Below are 23,600 nucleotides of genomic sequence, written 5' to 3' on the forward strand. Positions count from 1 at the left end.
GTATTAAAATATTTTTCTTTGCTTAATGGTTTTCATATTACATCTGCATAACCTCTAAAATCTTCTAATTTTGAATATCAAATGTTTTGCTTTGTTTTTTTTTCTTTAAAGGCAAATGTTTGTTTTATCATTTTCTCTACCATGTTACCAGCTCTAGCTATTATCCTCAAGCAGTGACGTGATTAATCCTCATCACAGGTTTAGTTAAATGGACCGATCACTTGAAATCACTTTTAATATATTGTATATATCCTCACAAAATTTGGCAGACTTTCAGTAAACATTATAAGCCTTTCACATACAAAAATATCAAATTATTTAAGAGTGCTGAGACATAATTCAGTAACAGCACCAAAAATGTATGCATTAGCCAAGACAGACTTTCAGTAGTACTGCCATATGCTGAGATTATGAGTCATAGTGGCATAGCTGGTTTATGTTTCTTTAGTAAACTGTATAATTCGGAGATGCAGCTATTGGAAGTTTTAAGTGCATCCAGTAGCTTTTTAGAAAGGTTACTTATCTTGGTAGATTCCCAGATAATCTCTTTAGCTTTTATCTCATTTTTTGGTAAGGTCACTATTAAGTATTTGAAATTTACTCTTGTCTTTAAGTTGATTAAATAGTTTTTGTTCTTTGATGTGGAAATCTGCAAGCTTTTTAAGGGATAATTGTTCTTGAGGTTTTAAGTTGGGCATGGCTTCATGATACCTATTTATTTGTAAAACATTACTGATCATTCTCTTCACATCTGTGAGTTTCATTTCATTATCTTTGTAACTGTGGGGAGGTTGTGCCTGGCAGTAGCAAAAGTGTTTAGGGAGACATTTGGAAGCTGCACAATTTATTGAACCTTATTTGAACAAATGTCAGACATTGAATTACTCTCTGAATCAGTGTTACAAGTTTCATAGTTAGTTATAGTAAAAATTGAGTTTGTGATATTTTGCTAGGTTTAAGCCATTTTTATATTTTCATAAAAATGATTCCATTGAATAAAATAATTTTTTTTAAAGAGAAGGCCACACTTGTAAACACACTTGGTTTAAAAGTTTAGTTGTTACTCTGAAACCATGTCCTTTAACTAGCAGGATAGGTTCAAACAGGAAGTTGAAATAGGGAGGCTATTTTGTACTGTTGTCATGTTTTCTTGATTGTTATTAGCATGTTTAACAAAAATATGATTTGGTTGTTTTTTTCTTCATATTTTCTTGAGTCTTGAATAATCTTTTTTTTCCTTCACATGTGATATCTGATTCAATGTTCATCAAACAAATGCAGAAACTAGGAGACTTTTCTTAGGAGATACTACAAACTATAGATGTTTGTTTTCTTTTCATGTAGCGTTATTCTTAAGTCATTGATAATGAAAGAGAGAAATCTAACCAAACTTTTCTGTGATTTCTGATTCTTATTTAAAAGAAATGGTAAATTGAAATGGTTGAAAATACATTTGAGGAGCAACATTTAATTGGGAAGTTATTTTGAGTTGATATTATGAGTGTGAGTTTGTTAGCAACACTGCACAGTATATAATGTGATAAACATTTGATAACTCATTATTTAATTTCTGTAGTGCATAGTTGTGTATAGAAAACATGTTAATACTAGAAATAAATAACTTATAACAGCAAAATTGTGTTATTTAATTAGACACTCAACATTTTGCTTTACAGTTTCTTCAGGATCCTTCACTAAAACACAAACTGAAAGTATAAAGTGTCAAATGTTTCAAAAAATAAATTATGTTTGAATCTATACTGTGCATTTGTACAGTGTGCTGTTAGCATATTAAGTAATAAAACTTGTTGAAATAATTAACTGCTGCCTGGTCATTCTATAACTTTAATTAGCTATAAATATTCCCTGATCATAGATTTTAATTTCTTGGATATAGCATCCTAAATTACAGGTATTATAAAAATAACATTTTTTGTTACCTTTGTTAAGTGGTTTTGATTTCTTTCTACTTGTCTGTTTGTGTTTTCTCATGTTAGAAGTGGAATTCTGATTTTTGCACGTTATAGTCCTTTAAGATTTGTTCAGTGTTACAAAAAATTCCTCAGAAGTGATATTTTAGTTTGGAGCATGTATTGTTTTTCATTTTTCACAACAGTTATGATTGATTTTCTTTAATTCTCCTATAATTGTAACTATCTTGGAAGAATTGCACTTCCAGAATGAGAACACACATAAAGTAATAAAACTACTAATTTTTTTTTACAAACATAACAAAAATAAATGTTATTTTTCAAAGCATTTACTTGATGATGCTGCCTCTATCAAAATAAAAACTATAATCAGGAAATTTGAACTATTGGTTAAAGTAATAGTACTGACCCCAAAAATCTAACTTTCAAAATCTCTGTACACCACTTTATAATGTAATAAAGCCAACTAGTTTTAAAAAACTACTTTACAGTCTAAAGATAAGTATCTTGCCTCCAGTGTTGTGTACCAACTTGAATGTAACATTTGTCATGCATAACTAAGAGAAACCAGAAGAATCCTAAACACAAGCATAGAACATATTGGCATTCTTTATAAACAACAGCATGAAAGAAGCGCAGTTGCAGATCATTCTGAAACTGTTGGCAAGTAACACCTGACTTAACTACCATTCTCTATAATAAGCTTTACTATTTATTATGTCAAAAGCACAATGCACAAATTCACATTATACATTTGAATGGGATTTATTATTTAATCCATTTAAAGCTTTGTACTTTCAGTTTTCATTTGTGTTTTAGTGAATGCTCCTGAAGAAGCTGTAATGTGAAACTTTGAGTGTCTAGTTAAATAACAACAAATATTTTGGTCTAATAAGGTTAGTTATTATAGTGTTGATATCTTTTATACACCAATATGCATTACAGAAATTGAATAACTTTTCATCATCTAAAAATCTCAAATTTACTTATGTACTCTCTAAAACATCTCTAAATATATTTCAACATTTGTTTACATCAAAACTTTGTATTTTATTTGTTATTTTCTCTATCTCAACTATGTGCAGGGTTGGTCAGTTAGATCGACCTCATCACCACCAAAAATCTAATTATCCTATTTTATCTGTATGAACAACTTCAAGTTACATTCAAATTACATTCTTTTATCCTAAGTAACTTTAGGCTCATAACAGTATACATCTATTTATACTTAAAATTTTATTGTTTTATGGTTGTTTGAACTCTGCCAAACTACTGTTCATACCATTATTAGTTGTAAATCACTTGGGGAAGGTAGAATTCTTGTTATGCTATCAAATTACATTATCTACAAGCTGCTCATGTGTGTGCCTTGTGAAACATTTTTAAATATTATTACAATTATTATTTAAATTACTTAATCTAACTTCATATAACCTAAAGAAATTTGTATATTTACATTTTAGTTACTTTTATAATAATAAATTAAAAATACACATGAAAAACAAAAAGTAAGATATTTACTTGGACATTTTGGTTTTTTACTGTCGACTGTCAATAACACTTTTAACCCTACTTTCATTATATGATTGGTAGTAGTACACTAAAATAATTTTTATTAGAATAAATAATTCACCAAAGTACATAAAATAATAAAATGCAAAAAGCAGAAAACATCTCATAATGATGACAATTTGTCTGGCATTATAACTTCACAGCAAGAGCAGTTACAGATTCATCCAAGCAAGTATTTATGTTTCCTGTGGGAACAAAGCTTAAAGTAACACTAAATTTATGGGAGCATAACCAAGTAACCACTTGTTGGTACAAATATAAATAAAAATATATGCTCTTTTTCAAACTTGGAGGTTTCAAATTTCATTTGCATAGATCCTACAGCCTCAAATAAATATCAGAAATTGATTTTAAGTTGTCGTTGTTTTTCACTTTCTCCACAGTTATACTAACTGTAGCTATTATCATCAACTTTTTCTCTACAGCCTAATAGTACATTACAATCAAAAGTTTAAAATTGAAACTTGGGAAAAATGTACATACCCTTTAATATTTGGTGAAATCACCTTAAAACATCTTTCTCTCTCTTTTTTAAAGGCCTTTATATTTTTTAATATAATTTATTGTAATAATTTGTTATCCTTTCCTGTCCTTTAATGCTATTATTTATCACAATACACATCAATGAGTATCCTTGGCTGATATCACTGTATAATGGACATAGGAACATCAGAACATGGTGGAGTTCACGAATTACACCATCTATGTAAAACATTACTAAACCTTTCAAATGTGCATCTTAAAACATAAATAACATGATTAAATAAAATATAAAATTAAAACCTAAATACAATGCAACTGTATCTAACTAACATATTTCTGGGTGAGAAACAGTGCTAAAATGGCCAGGATAAAATAGCAACAATGCTAAGAGTGTCTTTACTAGTTCTCTGTCATTCTTTGCACTAATGTTAAAGTATTAGTTACCGGAAGGTACTTCAAAAAGTGCTCTTTCCATTGGTTATAAATATCTAGGTTGGCTAAGTATAGCTGGTTGAGAACTTACAACTCAATGATTCAGAAAAATTTATTTCTTTTTCTCTGAATGTGTCCTTTGAAACTTGAAACAAAAATATGTAAACAGGACACTTAAACTGGATTCTTTCAAAAACTATTCAAACTACAATAACAAAAATTCAATATTTGGGATCTTGCTGATCACAAGAGAATAAAACAGAAATATAATAGTTTTTCTTTAAGGCTTCATTTGAAGTAAAGGAATTAAAACTTGGATAATATAAAATTTCCAGCTATAATTTTAGTGTTGATTTTATTGACAAACATTGGTCATAAATTAGTTTTATTAAATCTTAAATGCAGCTAAGTAAAGTCTTGTGATGTGCAGAAAAGGGTTAGCATAAGAAAGGAATGAAAAAGAGAAACTGACAATTCTTTGTTCAGAAAACAACAAATGTGTCATTTGATAAAGGTAAACTTTGACTTTATATTCATTTTAAATTAAATGTAAAAGAGAACTATTAACAAATCCAGAAAGAGAGGATGTTACAGATGGGTGTGGCAAGAGAGATCTGACATTTCTGTTTCATGGGTCTGTTACCATACAAGATTGAATGCTATAAAGATTGTGGTTCATCAAAGTGATGATGACACTGTATTGAGTAACTGACATTAAATTTCATACTTATTGAAGGGGAAGGGTTGTGAATAAATTACAGAAGAGGGGATGTAACTAATAGAAATTTAAGGTTTTTTTCTATCAAGTGACATATATATATAATGTTGTCTGAACAGATAATTGTTGATTTCACAAGGAGTACAAGCTTTGTTCCCACAGAAAGGCTAATGACTATCTTAGATGCATTTGTAGCAGCTCATATTGCACAGTTAGAAAGCCAGGAAGACATTGAGAATTGGAGAAAATTGTTTACTTTTTGCATTTTATTAGTCTGTATTCTTTGATGCATTATTTAGTGAAGTAAAAATGATTTAGTGCATAATTACCATTAGTATAAAGAAAGAAGGATCAAGTTTTATTGACAGTCAATAGCAAGAAAAAAGAATGGGTAATTACATTGTTTCTTTTACAAACTTAAAGCTTCTTAGGACATGTAGTTTCTTGTTTCAATTTGAAGTCATTTTAGAAAGGAAAAAAAAAAAGTTTTTTTGTAGTTATTCAGTCAAATTGACCAATCCTGTATAGAGACAGTGTAAATAAAATAAGAGATAAAAGGTTTTACTGAAAACAACCATTTGAAATGTGTTTAGGGGGTTTTAGAAATTACAGAAAGGAATTTTGAGGTGAAAAGTATTTTTAATTTTAACAAAAATCAATTTGCACAGGGACTATTCAAAACAAGTACTTGATATAATCATAGACAAATCTTTATTTTAGTTACTAAATATACTTGACTAAAAATATGATATTTTGTATGTGAAAGACTTGTAATGTTAACTGAAAGAGAGCCAAATTATGTGAAGATGTAATACACTACATTAAACAAGTACAAACTCATTTGAATTGACCAAGCCCTTGTAGAATGAGGTATATTTAAAAAATGTGTAAACTTTTTAGTTATCATTTTAAAGCATAACTAATGCATAATTTACCGAAATGTAAGACCAAAATGCAATTTAATCCTACCAAGATAGGGTGTTTCTATGGTCATGGGTCAAGTTTGGTATCAAACTGTATATCATAATTCACATTTTATTATCATATACATCAGTTAATTTCTTAAATTAAAAATAAGTATTTAAAATGAAAAAATTCCTAAATATCAGTTGTTGTTTTTTTTATTTTTCATTGTATATTGAATGCAGCATTAGATTAGATGTTTAAGAGGTCCAAATACAGAAACCTGTAGTTTCCTACAAATCAGGAACTCAAATTACTGATACTGATAAACTAGAATATAAAATAATAACCTCCTATCATTTCTATTTGCTAAGGTATTGCTAGATTTAGTAAACCAAACACTGGCCCTGCTCACCTTTTTCTGTTTTAGGAAATGCTTACATACACCTACTTCTGTTTGTGGTGTTAACAACCAATCAAAAGCTCAAAATGTTACCCAAGTGGTTCTCTGGGCCTTTGCATGGGAAACACTTTCTTTTCATAGTAGATTCCAAGAGAATAAGGTAAGACATTATTGAGCTTGACAACGACAAAAAAAAAAAAGTCTTTTTGACCCAAATGTAGCTTACTGCTAAGCCTGATAAGTTACAGTGTGTTGTTCTGTGGCATTTGTATAGTTATTTATTGTGATGTTCTTTTGTTATTTCAAATGCATGTATAAAACACTCAGAGATTTTGTTTTAAATTCTCCATGTGGGAAATTTCATAATGCTTAGAAAATTATGGCAAGCTGCAAACCAGTTCAATGTTCGTAACTAAAGGAGATAATTGTTTTTTATATAATTTTTTAGTTGCTGTTTAATATTTTAAGAAAAGTAAAAAATAACGAAGTTAAGAACTTCTTTGTGAATAGTAATAATCTGTATGCATATATAATGTATTACAACTGAAATATGACTATTTTACAAAATCCTGGTCGAGTAGAACACAACCAAGACATCAATTTGAAACTGCCAGTTTTATATAATTGGAAACAATGATATGAGTACACATGTGGCATGTCATTCAACTTTTGTAACATCAGTGAGATACTGTTGAAAGGTTGATAAAATAAAAAAAAATTATGAGAATGGGCTTATCATTTGTAGTAACTCTAGAATGAAAAAACAGTTTGATTTATATCTATTTCCAATATTTTTATAGTGGTTAGGAGGTCAGTAGAATTGCTCAAATCCATACAAAGATATATTAGTGAAAATAACTGATAAAATGGTTGAATGGAAGAAGGCAGAGGGATGTTATTAACAGATAGAGCTCAGTTAAATTGAAATAATATCAGAAGTGGAGTACCTCAAGGCTCCATCCCAGTACCTTTCCTCTTTTTAATGTTTGTTACTGATATAGATGGAGCAGTGGTCAATAAATTACTTAAATTTGCTGATGATGTTATGTTATTGAGTATTGATGACAATGAATATGCTATTGTTACTATACAAGACAGACTCTGTATAATTGGTGATAATTTATAATTCATCCTAATTTGAATTGTAAAAATAATTTGATGGAAATAACTTTAACTGTGATACAAAAAAAAAATCTTGGTGGTGGTTTAGGTGATCTGTCTCTTAACCTTTTCATTACAAGCATACCTTTAGATTCCTTGCTGCACAAGAAACTAAATTACTTTCAAAATTTAAACAGCTTTACTATCAATGTATGTCAAGGAAATTAATGTTGTAACACAAAGCTTTATTTTATCTGTGTTTTAATTTCTGTATATCAGAAAAATCCTTTGAAAAAAACCTAATTTTGGTTTTAATGTCACATGACCCAGAGTTATGACAAATCTAATTTTTTGCAGCTTCTTTACTGAATGGAATAAACCACAGCCTGCACATTTATGTTTAGACAGACAATAAATACACTTACCTACCCTAATGACACTACAAACACAGATCTGAGAATGTATAAACTTCATAAAAGTTGTTTTTGTTTTAATGATGGATTTTTTTATAATTTTACTATGCAGATTTCAAAAATAATATTCATTTTTCTATCATGTACTGTAAATAAATGACACTTTTTATTATCACTAAGGTGCAGACAAACTGACATAAAGGGAAGAACATTGATGACAAACGAAGTAATCCTCTTTCATTCTGATTTTGTGTGTGTGAAATCTGTCTGTCTCAAAACTACGTGTTGCAGTTTTTGTTTTGTATATTGTATCTGGAGCATCTCATTTCAATGACCAATGGCAGTCAGCCATCATGTTGATGTTTCACTTTCTTTGATACCTTTTTTTCTTTTCTGAAATCTTTCTATTATTTTTTACTGATGCCACATGAAAATAGTCAACATTTGAATGTAAGAAATTAACTTTCAAACTTGTGTTACAACCTAACTCTTTGAAAAACATTGGGCATGTTGTTTGAGTCTTTGTAGTTTCCTAAAAATTTGTGAATAACTTCTTTAAAGGCAGTCAACTTTTCTTTTTACATCAGATTCAGAATCAGTTAAAATTGTATCAAGAGTCTCTGGTGGAGTTGGAACAGGTACATGAGCAACATGTCTTATAGTAGATTTAAAGTTTGGATAAGAAATTTACTTTTTATTTCGAGTGTTGTAGCCTTACATGTCATGAGAGCAAAAGTAACAGTTATCTTCATAATTTCTAGGCTTGCATCAGATCATGGACTCCTTGATGTGAATTCCTGTGTGTAGTGAGGGGACCTCCCAGGGAAGGTTCTGTTCTTTCAGTTTACTTCCTCTGGGATCTAAACATCCACCCACATGCTTGTCGTGGGAGGAGAACATACTGGTGGTTGAGGGGTCCAACACTAACACACCACTTTGGCCTAGAATTCCTGTAGATGGGTGGATGTGGAGTTGCCCCCTAGGGTCAATCAGCTGGTCCACTTGGGCTAGGGTCAACCAAGTACCAGTGTTGGATGTTCTCAACAGGTGATGTGGATATTATATCTGATGTTGGTGTTCAGGTATAGTGCTTGTGAAATCCTAACATTGTTGCAATGTCCTTGTTTGGCATTGCAGTGCATTCCCTGATAGGTCTTCATGGTGGATAGGATCAGTGGGCTCCAAAATATTTTTATTTATTTATTATGGTGAATGACCACATCTTGAAGATTTTGAGCTGCAATCTTCAACATGTATAACACCTGTACCTCATTTCCTTATACTATATTCTCTTTCAGACAAACATTTAGGGTAGATGTCTTTCATTTCCTTTCTGAAGGGACTACAGGGACTTGCTGGCTCTCCAAAGTCAGTTAAGAAGCTTTACTCTGGTGACATTGGTGAAAACATTCACATCTCAACACAGTGAACTCCTCTTGCGTTCAGAGGCGATTGGGGATATACCTATTAAAGTTATGCCTCATGCTACTTTGAATTCATGACAAGGAGTTATTGTTGAGAGGGATATGAAGAAGATTCCTGAGTTGGAGATTCTTGCTGGTTTCTCCACCAAAAACGTTTCTGCAGTGGGGCATATCTCCACTCGCGAAGATGGAATTATGATGTTGATCATTGTCCTCATTCTGACATTTACATCACCACATCCACCTGCCACCATCAAGGCAGATTATCTTAATTGCAAGGTATGGCCATACATTCCAAACCCTCTCAGATGTTTCCAGTGTCAATGGTTCAGTCACTCGAAGACATCATGTTGTGGTTCCTTGATGTGTGCTCGTTGCGGTGCCAAGGACCATGAAGCTTATGAGTGTGAATCAGACCATCATTGTGTCAATTGCAATGGCTCTCACTCATCCTATTTTCATTCTTGCTCGAAATGGTTAGAAGCATTTGAAAATAATTCAAAACATTAGTTATCCTAAGGCTTGAAAGTTGCTGTCCACCACTTCATCTTGGGATGTATGCTTCTGCACTTTGTTCCACTACTACAGTGGGAGTGCAGATGGATCTCTGTGTCTTCAAAAGAATCATTCTCAAACCATATGAAAAGTCTTTTGACCTCCATGGTTATAAAATTTGATGAATCAACTTCAACACCCATCTCTGTCCCTATCATACATTCCTGCAAACCCCAAGATCCACTTTTCTTGGTTCTGAGTATAGGCATTTCCTTGGGTACATCTTCTTCTCTTACCACAAGATGCAAAACGATCATTCATTCACGTCCTCAGTCGCTGGAATCCTCTTCCAACATCAAAGACCTGCCCAATCGACCCAAGGCAGAACTCATGGAGGTCAACAGACCTCCCTCGAATAAAGACAATAAACAAAAAAGGTGTGGCTGTAAACAGAAGGGCTCTTCACCCAATTCGCCTACATATAAATAAAAATGTCCACCTTGATACAATGGAACTGTCGTAGTTTACATTCTAATCTGGATGGCATCAAAGCACTGATTGCTTCCTACCATCCTGTATGTTTTTCCTTACAGGAAACATTTCTGAAACCTGCTGATACAGTCACCTTTTGGCAGTTTTCTTTGTACAGAAATGGCTGACTGTGTGGTGGATTGGTTCATGGAGGGGTGGCACTGTTGGTTGATCAGCATGCTCCAACCCTGTCTTTGCCACTCAGCACACATTTGGAGGCCGTAGCCATCTGTGTTTCCTTGGGTCATACTGTCACTGTTTGTTCTCTCTACCTGTTGCTCTCATTGAACAGTTGCCATCCCCCTTTTTTATACTGGGGGAAATTAATGGGCATAATCCCCTCTGGGGAAGTGCTGATATTGATGGGAGGGGTTGTTCTGTACCTCACCTGCATACCCTGGTGGAAATTGGATCAAGCACACTGGCCCTCTTTCACTGCTCTTACATAACTTGGTTCTGCTATTGTCTGTAAGCCATCAAATAGATGACTGTGTAGCAGCAGTAGCCAACTGCATTATACAGGCAGCTGCTCAGTGTATTCTTAAAACCTTGACACATTTTCCATGATATCCTCTTCTGTGGTGGAATCCTACCTGACACATGGCACAAGAGGTTCAAAAATGGTCCTGGGATACTTTTCATAGGTATCTCACACTCTCGCACCATTGCTTTCCAGCAGGCCCCTGCAGATGCTCGGCAGGTAAGGCATTAAAGCCAGAAGGACTCTTGGATTAAGTTCACAACTGGCATATCTTCTGCCACCAGTTCCAAAGTCATGTGGGACAAGATTCGAAAGGTCAGTGGGCAATATAATTCTGTCCCTTTCTTGATCTTGCTCTCTGATGGCCAGGAAATAGCTGATACTTGGAACATCGCTGATACTCTACGTGAAAGCTTTTGCCAGGTATCTAGCACTTCTGCTTCTTCTTCCACCTTCTTAGCCATCAAAACTCAGACAGAGCAAACATCTCTGTCCTTTCAAGCTGAGTGTCTCTGTGACTTTAATTGTCTCTCTACACTAGTGGAACTCAAACTGGCCCTTCATCAGTCTGGCATTATATCAGCTGGACCTGATGATGTACAGTTTAAAATGCTGTGCCATCTATCTCCTGCTTCTCTTGCTATTTTTCTGATTGTTTTTAACCAGATCTGGCAGGAGGATGTTTTTCCTGATGTCTGGCACCAGACTATTGTCCTACCTTTTCTAAGCTTGGGATTCCAAGATTTCTTCAAACTACCATCCAATTGTTTCTGACGAGCTGTCTTCATAAGACCTTAGAGAGGATGGTTAATGCTCGTCTTGTTTGGTTCCTCAAAAGAAACAACCTCCTGTTGCTCACCCTGTGTGGGTTCTGACAATTGCAAGATGGGACAAGATTTGAAAGGTCAGTGGGCAATATAATTCTGTCTCCATCTTGCTCTCTGATGGCCAGGAAGTAGCTGAGATCCAGTGCATCACAGATACTTTAGGTGAAAGCTTTTGCCAGGTATCTAGCATTTCTGCTTCTTTCTCCACCTTCTTAGCCATCAAGACGTGGACAGAGCAATCACCTTTCTTTCAGGCTGATTGTCTCTATAATTGGCCCTTTACACTGGTGGAACACAAACTGGCCCTTTATTGGTTTGGTAGTCCATAGGCACTCCACCATGGACCACCTGATTTGACTTGAAACGTTAATCAGAGAAACCTTCCTCAAATGACAACATCTTGTGTCAATATGTTTTGACATTGAGAAGGCTTATGATACAAAATTGAGGTATGGCATTTTGCGAGACCTCCATATATATGGGTTATGTGGCCATATGTCCATTTTTATGAAAAAATTTTTTAATGAACAGGCAATTCCAAGTTCTGTGGGTTCAACACTTTCCCATTCTTTTCTGCAGGAACTTGGAGTCCCTCAGGGCTGTGTTTTGAGCATCACATTTTTTAATGTAAAGATTAATGCCATCACTGAACAGCTCCCTCTTACTGTTGCAAATGGGCTCTATGTCGACGACTTTCACATCCAATGTCAGTCATTGAACATGAGGTATATTGAGCAGCAGTTACAGACTTCCCTCAGTTGTTTACTGAAGTGGACCACAGAAAATGGCTTTAACTTCTCTCTCTCTAAAACCATTTGCATGCACTTTTGCCTGATCCTGAACTCTGTATTGGTGAAGTTGTGATGCCTATGGTCCTTGAGACAAAGTTCTTGGAGCTTATCTTTAACTGTATAAATACCACACATCAAGCAGTTATGGGTCAAATGTACAAGAGCACTGAACATCCTCTGTGTCCTCTATTCCACCACTTTGGGAGCGGATCGATGCTCTATGCTAAAGATATATCGTGCTCTTATTTGATCAAAGCTAGGCTATGAATCACTGGTCTATGGCTCTGCCAAGACCTTGGCCTTAAAAATGCTGGACCCCATTCATCATCAAGGACTTCAGCTCTGCACTAGGGCTTTCTACACTTCCCCAGTTTAGAGCTTATACACAGAGTCTCATGAACCTTCTTTGTACCTCTGCCGTTTGCAACTGTCTTTACTATATGCTTTGAAACTTTGTTCCTTACCAAAGCATCCCATTTGGGGTTGTGTTTTCCTTCCTTGAAGGGCCATACTTTTTCAGAACAGACGATCTCTCATTGCTACTTTTGGCCTTTGTATTCAGGTGCAGTTGGATGAATTGGGTCTGTCCTTGGATAACATTGCAGTATCCACTGGTCAGCCCATCCCACCATGGCTTATTACATTCCCCATATGTTACCTATCTTTAAGTCATCTGAGAAAAGCAGACACTCTCGATTAGAAATACTGTCTGTTATTTACTGAACATTTTCAAACCATCCTTCCATTCGTATTTATACAGATGGTTTAAAATCAGGTAACTGTATGTGCTCTGCCATGGTTTGTTGTGGTTCAGTGGTTGCATGCAGAATCCCCTCAACAGCTTCTGTGTTCACTGCTGAACTGTATGCCATTTCTCTGGATCACTTAGAAGCTAAGCAGTACTCAAAATGCACTATTTATACTGACTCTCTTAGTTCCCTACTTGCCCTGGAATCGCTTCACGTTAGTTCACACCCTGTTCTTCTTGATATTCAAAACTGACTGGCCTATTTCTCTTTAACATGCACTTCTGTCCAGATTTTCTGGACGTGGGTCACGTTGGTATTCGTGGGAACAAACTTGCCGACACTGCAGCTAAATCTGTCTGCTCTGGTACTATCTCTACTGTGCCTGTTCCATACATAGACTATGGTCTTGTATTCAAGGCTTGGCTCTGTGCTAGTTGGCAATCAGTTTTGAGTGATTAGCGTGCAAAAAAGCTTTTCCAAATAAAAGCCTCTGTTGAATTTTGGCCGCCTTCCTTCCGTTAGGATTGGAAAGAGAAAGTTTATATAATTAAAAACGGCTGATATGGGTAGAGAAGACACTAATAGAGGAGAGAACAACATTTTGATGACCGAAGGAGGTCAAAACGTTGTTCTCTCCTTATCAGTAACAGTGTTAATACCCATAACAACTGTTCTGAGATACATGCTTGTTGTCTTGCTTTCTTGTTGTAGCACTTTGGTTGTTTCTTACCAAAATATGTCATAGTTAAATATATATTTAAATTATATTTATTTTTTACTTTATTTTGCATTATTTGTGTTTTAAATTTTATATTTAAAATGGGTTAATTAGATTTATAAAATAATTGAAGTTTCCCATCACCCCTTATTTGTTATGATACAAGTAGATAAAGTATTTTGCCTCATGCTAAAATATCTCTTCCTGTCATACTTGCAGTAACTTATTAATGTATCTTAGCATAGGTAATCAATGATGAAGAACAGGAAAGGAAATAACTCTTTAGAAATTAAATAAGTAAAAAGATAATGACATTAAATTCCAATATGATCTTGCCTTCTAAGCATTATTGAAACGTTTTCATGTTCAGATTCCTAATTTGTATATCCCATTAATTTTCTGTCTCTTTTGAACATGTGCATATCATGTAACTAATCTCTGCAAATAATATTATGCCACCTATACTTACACAGCTATCTCTCTCTACTATTCTTACTCAATCCTTTCTCACTTAGCACAGTCTCATTTCGACAATTATTACATGTGTGCTTATTTACCTTCACAGTTGTGTTTTCTACAGTTTTCATTTACTGTTTTTACATTCAGTTGTTTTAACAATATTTTTGTTAATTTGTTTCTGGCTCAGCATGGCCAGGTAGTTAAGGCACTTGACTTGTAAACCGAAGGTTGTGGGTTCAAATCCCAGTCACACCAAATATGCTTACCCTTTCAGCTGTGGGGCTGTTATAATGTGACAGTCAATTCTACTATTTATTGGTAAGAGTAGCCCATGAGTTGGTAGTGGGTGGTAATGATTAGCTGCCTTCCAGCTAGTCTTACACTGTTAAATTAGGGACAGCTAATGCAGATAGCCCTTGTATAGCTTTGTGCAAAATTCAAAAACAAACAAACAAACATTTGTTTCTTGTTACCAAATTAATAAGATCATTGTATTAATTCACTGTATATGCTACACTAATTCCTGTTACAATTGACAGTGCTACTGGTAAGGCTTGCCATGAATTGAACATATGGGTGCTAGCTTGTGGGAAGCTAAATTCACATTAAGCCTGTAACTTCTTTCCAACCTGAGAGCGTTGCTGAGGAAAAATACAATCAAGAATAATAAAATTTACTTTTTTTCTATCACCTTCTTATTTTGGTTTGTCTGACTGTATAACTCTTTAGGATATTTCACATTCCGCACCCTTTTTTTTACAGCTGGTTACACAGGTCAACTGTTGACACATTTCAGTTGTTTTTTTTATATGTTTGACACAAAGGTGATTACATTAGTTTTCTTTTTCCAATTCCTGTTGCTTTATTTTTACATTGTTCACTTTGGTGGAGAGATTTGTTCTTCTTTCTTCCTGTTACTTCTAAATTTCCCAGTGGATTGGTGGTAAGTTTTTGAACATGTACAATTTCCATCTGTTTGTGATATCTGTGGTAGGCATGACTCGGACGCCCTTTGTGTGGTCTTGTCCTCCTTTATACATCAGAATTAAGTATTTCATAACACTGGTGCTCATACTTTGGTAAGTGAGATATTTGCGTGTCCTTTGTTGTCGGAGTTAATTTTTTAAGTATGCAAATGTGCTTGTATGGATACCACCTAGCTTGCAAAAAAATTGGTAAAATGTTTATGTACTTACCACTATTCAGTAGTTTTTTTGAGTATCAAATATCCAAAAGCAATCCTCCAGACAGAGGCCTACTTTGCACTCAGGACACCATGTTGTTACACATTTTCTCCTTTGTTCTTGTTGTTTCTTATTCATGCTCATGGATTATACATTGTCCTTTTCTTCCTTGTTCCTATTGGAGGTACTTGTGCTGGGAAATGTCTTTCCATAAAATTTACGGCAGGTAATCTATTTGTATTTTTGGTTGATTGTCATTTGTGCCGTTTCACAAGTAGTGTACCATGTTTTTCAAACAGTTGGGTAATTATTTTCCTGCTGAAGATTTTTAGAGCTAGTGCATTATTTTCTGTTTTTACCAGATGCAAATTATATGAATTTAGCATCACAATATCAGTCATATGAAAGAAAAGTTTTTTTGTGCCATTTTACAGATTTTCTTGCACATTTCACTGTAGTTACTTGCATGTCTGCTTTGTTAATCAAAAACATTTTATGAGTATGGTCTAATACAACATCAGGTTTCTTTACTGGTTATTTAATTTTATGGCTGATTTTGTCATTGTTTTCCATATTTCCTCTATGAAAAGTAGTTTGTCATGCTATGCAACAGTTTTTCTCAAAACTTGGGAAATGTTTTGTTTTTCTCCCTGTTCCATGAGATCAAGTTTTTTTTATGTGAATAACACGATAATTTAGAACTTATTCAAGTTATCTGTATAAAGAATGTGGCCCTTGTTTTCATGTGGTCCTTTAGGTTTGTTTACAACAGCCCCAGGGAATCCACATGGGTCATTTTTAGACACTTCAGTGTTTGACTCGGTATTATTATTATATCCAACACAATTCCAGTCTCACAATTACATAAAATGAATAATTTTATGCCAAATCTAAATCTTATTGATATATACTGTTTGAAGGGTAGTATAATTTTGAACAGCAATAAAGACTCTTCTATAACAAGTTTTTCCACAGCCTATCATTTTGATCCAATTGTTTATTATCTGCAAAGTGAATGAACTGCATTAACTGGATAAACCTTCACATTTTTTAACTATCTTGGAATATTTTGACCAGTACTTTTTTATGGAGTGTTTCTTTACATAAAGCATCAACTGTACTAGTGCTAAAAGTGTATATAATTCATCATCTGTAACACTGCACCATTGCTTTCCATGCCATATTCAATATTCCATGTAAAATATTTTATTTGTTTCATCAACAGTTGTTGCCATAAGTTCATTGTCAAAAATGTGATAAAACATCTATATTTTTCATCACATTCTTTGACCCCAAAAACTGTTCATAATTCCAGAATTTGTATTGACAGAGTTGTAATTATTAGGCAAAAATGTTATCACCATTTGCCCAAAACAGGTGTTCTGCACTGATATTGCTATAAGATTACTTATATCACAACTGTCACTGTTACTTGAGCTTTCACTGTCTACATTTTCACTTTCATGATTGCTGTCACTGTTAGATAACAATTCTTATCACAAAACTCGTCTAGCAAAAAATTCTTACGTGAAGGGCTTGAAATAGGCCTTTTTCTTTTATTTCTAATGCCAAATTTCAATGCTACACCTTCTATGATTAATGACTAAAATTACTCTAAAGCACGTGGCATATGAGATAATCATCAGTTAATCATAGTTTCAAGGTGTTACTGCATCTTGATTTCTGTGCTTTTGGATCCTGGATCTCTGTTTTGCTGGACCCATATCCAGCAATTGTTCCAGGTGCCCTTAATCATTGTGGATTGTTAACATTAACCCAACAAGATTCTTTACATAGAGCACTTTCTCAGTCTATCAGTAGTTGTGTTCTCAACTGCAGAAACCAAACTTTCTTTCTTTTGGTCTCCTGTTCTACATATCCCAGCTTTGGGAATGAACATATTCATTCAAGATTGAAGGGGTCATCATATCTACACTTACATTCCTATTTGACTCCTCTCCAGAGTTCTATCCATAATCCACACCACTCCAACTTTTACTTGTACAACCTCCAGTTCACTTATCTCTATCTTGGTCAACCTCAGCCAGGCATTGTTTTTCCAGACATCACCCACTATCTTCATAAATGAGTTTTGTCACATCCTTTGCCTCAGCCCAGGGATTGACTCAACATGTTGTATCTTTCATTTCCCAGTTCATCAGACCCATGTCAATTTACCAAAGGCTGATCTTCTTTCCACCTCTGGTCTATTCAAAATGTTTTCCATCCTTCCCACTGTTCTATTTCTCATCTTTGCCAATATTTCACCTGGTTGTTTGAAAAAGGTATGTCTAGCCACTAATCTGTCTTGTTGAACACCTCCCATATCTCCAAGTTGTGTAAGGTTTTGTTTTCCTCTGTCACTTGCCTCCTGTTCTTCTCCTTTTGAGTCATGCATCCTCTACATTCTATTGATTTGTTTGATTGGTATCTCAATGTGGTCTTTTATTCCCTTTCCTATCCTTGCTTTGAAACTTTGTCTTCTATGTACCGTCTCTCCTTCAAGACCTACTTCTTTTTCCTCTTTGATTAATGATATCGTCAATCAGATATTTATGCAGTTAATGTTACTTGCATTTTCTGCCATTCCTATTGTGTTGTCTTTTATCCTTATCAGTCCATCTTCCACAAGGCCTATGCTTCCCTTAAAGTTGGTTTGATGTCACACCCATTTCGTAATCTTCTATCTCCTACCTGCACTCCCATTTCAATCCTGGTTGGCTTCTTTGTCTTGTTTACTCCTTGTGATATTATATGGCATGTACTACCTCCTTATGGTGTACATTCCCTTTGTTTGTTTGTTTTTAACATATTACCTGATATCATTCTGTTTCCCATGATTTATTCCCTGTCATGCTAACTGGTTGGGTTCATCAACTCATTAAACTGGTGTATTTGGACCTAGATGTGGAAAGTTGCTGTCTTCACAATGTTTTTTTTCATCAAATTTGTCACATCACCAGGTCTTCGGCTGCCTTCCTTTTTTGTCCTTTGGAGGAGATTGTTTGAGCTGGAATGTGGAATACCCCCAATAACTTCATCAGGTTGCACATTCTGGCTGTACCTATTTTAGGTGAATGTCATCTCCCTCCTGTAGAAATTCTACACATATCTGTTTACCTTTGACTGAAGTAAGTCTATCACTTCTTTTCATTTACATTTTTATCAATCTGTTTTTAACACTGTTAATGAGATTTCATTCTGGCAGGTATTGTCTGGTCAGATATGCTTTGCCTCAGATTTCTGGTATTTACTGGATGTACTGTAATGTTCACCATACATATGGTGTGTCTTACAAGACCATTAATGGCACACATCTGGTTTCATTCAGCAGTGGTCTGTCACTCATGGATTTTATGAGTAAAGCATAAGGAAATTTCTGCCTATCCCTGGCAATCCTTTGATTGAAAAATTGGGATCAGACTGATTTTCAAGCTGTGTAGGTACAAAAACCCATTGCACTTTCTCTGGTATAATGTTTCTCCAGGGGTGGTGGACCATGGTAGTTTCCTTCAGAGTGAATTTAAAAGTTTAATTTACCATACATACTTATGATCATACACTTGGTGAAAAGAAGGAAAGCTGGCTTTCCTCCTTCATTTCCCTTGGATGTTTTCCAGTGTTGGACAGCTGTCAGTTGGAGAAGGTCCAGCATATGCTGGATCCTCCTTGTAATACTGGGTTAGGATAACACCATCATGTTCCTACAGGTATTCAGTAAAGGCCCTCTTCTTGTTAATTATGGTTACAGGAAGTTCTTTCCCTGCACCAGTTGTTGAGTTTGTAGTAACTTTGTCTGCTTCATAATATCAGCAACAGCATGTACATAGACTGTTCCTGCAGTTCAGGAAATGTTTCATGTCTTCTTAATCCTGAATGTTCTGGATGCAGGATTTCTTTCCTGCATTTAATATATTTGGTGATTTATGATTTCTACTTGTAATAACAGTTACAGATACCACCCTGTTATGGTTAATTTGAGCCATCATCATGCCCCTGTAATGCTGGGTTCATTTTGTGATACTTCTTAATCTTATGGTGAATTTGGAAAATTCTCTAGTTTTGGCTGAGTGCTAACTTCTTTGTAATTCTGGTTACTTAATTACAGTTAAGATTGATCAGTACATATAATGTGGTCCACATTGCCTAGCCAATATGTTTAAGTTAAATGATGTTTGTTTTTATCTGTTTTGATTCTCAACCTCCAAATGCCAAGGATGAATTGGGGAACCTCATCCATCCAGTTGAGGTTGTGTTTGTATATAGCTAACTTGGTTTATATTTTGCAATGGATTGCACCTCTCAGAACAAATTACACCTGTGCAAATCCTTTGTTCCGTGTATATCAGATTCATTTCAAACTTTCAGGACAAAGATCATACCTGTTCCAAAAGTAGTGCAGTAGTACCTCACTAGTGTGCTTCTTGTGCTGATCACACCTGTTCATTCAGGGTGGCCACTTTCCAATTGGTTTCATTGTCCTGGCCTAAACTGGCCCCTACACTTTTGCAGTGTGGGATTCTAACTTTCTATGAGAAGTAAGATTGTATCAGAAGTTAGCATTTTTCTTGCACTGAAAATGTGTTTTTGATGGATACTTTTTTCTTCTCACACCTTTTGCCCCCACTACCTGAGTTTTTCTTGTATAATCTGTGAATTCTCAAAAGTATAGAACAGTTACATGAGATGTACATGTTCAAAAATGGCACAGAACTGATGGAGCATATAGACTGATGCACTGAATGATAAACGTTTTTAGCAATGTTTAAAAGGGAGAGAGAAGAATGAGATAGCTTTGTGTTTGTGGAGATAAGTACCTATCAGAAATACATTTAAAGTGTATGAAAAATGTGAAATTTATGTGACTCAAAGAAAATATTTTTAGATCATCCAAGTAAAAGTTAAAAAATATGTTCATGTTTTATTTCCTAATTTTAAACATTTCATTTCACTATATATTGATAACAGTGTTGGTGATATTGTAGAGAAAATGGAAAACAAAATATTAACATTTACCCTAAAATATGTTTAATGTTCATTTAGGAAGTGCAAGGGATTATGCAAATGAAATTTGAAAATTATCAGATGAAGAAAAGTTTCTTTTAATTTAAAATGAAAATCATCTTAGGTTTGAACTGGTTAGAGTGCAAACAAACATGGATAACATCAATAAATAAAGAAAATATTTTTAACAGAAATTCTTAGCTAAGTAATGTCTTTCTCTAGGTTGAAGGTACTTATAATACTTAACAAAATGTTACTAGTTTTTTTGTGAGAGTAGGTAAAGAAAGCTCATAAGTACCATATTTTTTGTTGCACTCACAATCATGGATGTAATTTGCATCTCACCATTCTGAGGGAATTAGAACATCCAAGCAGAGTGCTGTTGCTATTGGTGGGGCATATAGGGCTTTATATTTTATCTACAGAAATACTGAATGCAAGTTTTAATGAGGTTATAATTCCCTGTATAGGTCACTGGTTAGGCCATATTAGGAGTGTTGTGTTCAGTCTTGAGCTCCTTCCCTTATGAAAGACATCTAATTGTTGGAAAACGTTATGAAGGGGTGGTCTACTCTGATGATATTTGGGGTGTAAGGGTTGTCATATCAGAACAGGTTAGACCTCTGAAATTGTTTTCTCCAAAAGAAAAACATAGGTGGTCTTCTTGAGGTTGCTTAAGACTGTTCAAAGAATTGAGAATTGATAGTGTCTGTGCATTTTATATATGTTTAAAGGTAAGAATGGTAGGACTAAGGGGCACAAACAAATTTTTGCAGTGTAGGAGGAAACCTCAACTGAGAGTTATTTATCTAATGGTGTGACTATTCTTTGGAATGGATTGCCTTTTAATGTTGTAGATCTAGAGGAAGAGTTGATAAATATTTCAGTGATAAGAGTCATTTTTCTTTTTTAGGTCTAAATGGACTAACAGATCCTTTGATGTCCTAAAATTTCATTGTGTGTGCACGTTAAATATTTTCATATTTATTATAAAATAGTAAATTGTTTTTCCTATTTTTTTAAAACAGTGTTAAAAATTTTAATTGCCAGTGTATTGTAACTAGTGTATTTGTTACTATTGGTTACGATAACATGAGTACACATGTGTCACATCATTGCAACAACTGTGATGTTAGTCAGACTCAGCAGGAAGGTCAATAAATATATGTAAATAAACTTACTTTATTAAAAGTTATAGTATGAAAACTGTAACATGTATAAAATGGTCATGATTTCCTGTTCATGTTGAAATTTGTGAATGTGTAGCAAGCCTATCCTTGTACTATCCAGATAAATATTCACATCTAATTTGGTATGTTGTGACACACCTAATCTGTAACTCTTATTATAAATTCTATTAATAATGTTAGGAATAAGATTAAATATTCCTTCAGAGGCAACACACTTTAAAAAATGCAACTCCAAAAATCAAACTTCTGTGACAGGTACAGGTAGTTAAACTCCTAAAATGTAGTTTTTTGTACTGAGTTTCTTGAAGTTTGATTCAGTGTTTCCACTGTGAAGATGTCAAAGTGATACCCTGTTAATATGGAAAGGATTAAAAGGGTTTGTTGTTTTAAAATTGAAAAATTGTTGGAGATTTCTGCATAAGAATAATAATATTCATATTAAATAAAATATTTCTACTGCCACAAATTTTTTTTTGGTAAAAAAATTAAGAAAGTTAATGTCTTTGCTTTTTCTTCACTGGTCATATTGAATTTGAAAGTTCATGAAATACCTTCTTGTATGTGTTGTTATAAGTAACATTTAAAAAAGTAATATTTTTTGTCTTAATGAAACCCTTAAATTATATAAAAGATAGTTTTAGCATTTGAAATATAAGAAAATATGCATCTCTTTTAATACCTCTGTCACATACATGCAGCATGTTTATATTGATGTGATTTTCTCTGGTGTTTCAAGACTTCAGACTTTGATTATTGCCTCATACATAGGGTAAACCTGTTAGTAACCCATCTAAACTGCTGGTGGACAGAGCTTTGACCCGATGGTATAGCTTGAAAATGCGTGCTGATAATACAAGTGTAATCACAGTTATGTTGGACCCACCAGGCCCACCTAAGAGTGAAGTGCTGCTTCATCAACACGTGATGCAGAGGTTAAGGCCTCGTGATGAACAAACGGAAATTATTCCAAACAGCACCTGTAAGTTTTTAACAAGATCCAGTTTTTATGTTTGTTGTATTTCAAGATATTTTCAGAGGTCAAAAATTCTTTAAAATATTTTACTTGGAAGCAGATACAAAATTTAACTTTTACCTACTTCACATTTTTATTACCTAGTGCAACTGAGTCAGATTTAATGCTCAGGAAAGTGTAGTTTGTTAACACATAATATATTATTACTTATAGATGTTGATATTATGCTTTGTTTAGATAGATATTTCAGTATGATATAAAAATTAAACTTACAAGTAAAATTTTAAAGTTGAAACATTTCATAAATAACTTAATTATATGGTGTGCATTCAGAACCAAAAACTTTTAAGGTAATTTTATTAGAATAATGTAATGATTTTAACTTTAATAAAAAAATATTCCGTTATTTCAATCAATCAAGTCAAGACTGTGACTTACTTTTTATAAAATGTTTTTATGTAAATGTGATTTCAGAGTTAATGCCACATCAGTTATCACCAAAAAGGTTAATTCTCTTTACACAGTTGTAATGATACTTTTTTAATAAAAATTATGGTTAATACAATTATAAACTTTTCTATTAATATAGTGTTTAAATTATTCTCAAATATTTGTGCTATTGCTCTTCCTAATGGTTACCAAGACCTAGTTATTGATAGTAATTATGTATTCTTTAAATGATGCTATATTGATATTTTCAAAGAGTACCATTATCATGTGTTTGGGTATAATGTATACCATATTATATCAACTGTCTTTAATTTAACTTTGTTCTTTCCACAGGGGTGTTTATTTTTCATTCTTTCTTCTTCTATTTA

General features: G+C 33.8%; 1 protein-coding gene across 2 annotated transcripts in view; it reads left to right on the forward strand.

Moving 5' to 3' along the window:
• LOC143240808 (uncharacterized) overlaps positions 1-23,600 on the forward strand; it is a 42,402-nt gene that overhangs the window by 13,293 nt on the left and 5,509 nt on the right. For both annotated transcript variants that reach the window (XM_076483907.1, XM_076483908.1), the window contains one exon: positions 22,578-22,788. In XM_076483907.1, coding sequence (XP_076340022.1) covers positions 22,578-22,788 — 211 coding nt within the window. The remainder of the gene's footprint in view (positions 1-22,577; positions 22,789-23,600) is intronic.

The sequence above is a fragment of the Tachypleus tridentatus genome, chromosome 13, assembly GCF_004210375.1.
Source record: "Tachypleus tridentatus isolate NWPU-2018 chromosome 13, ASM421037v1, whole genome shotgun sequence".
NCBI classification, from domain to species: Eukaryota; Metazoa; Arthropoda; class Merostomata; order Xiphosura; family Limulidae; genus Tachypleus; species Tachypleus tridentatus.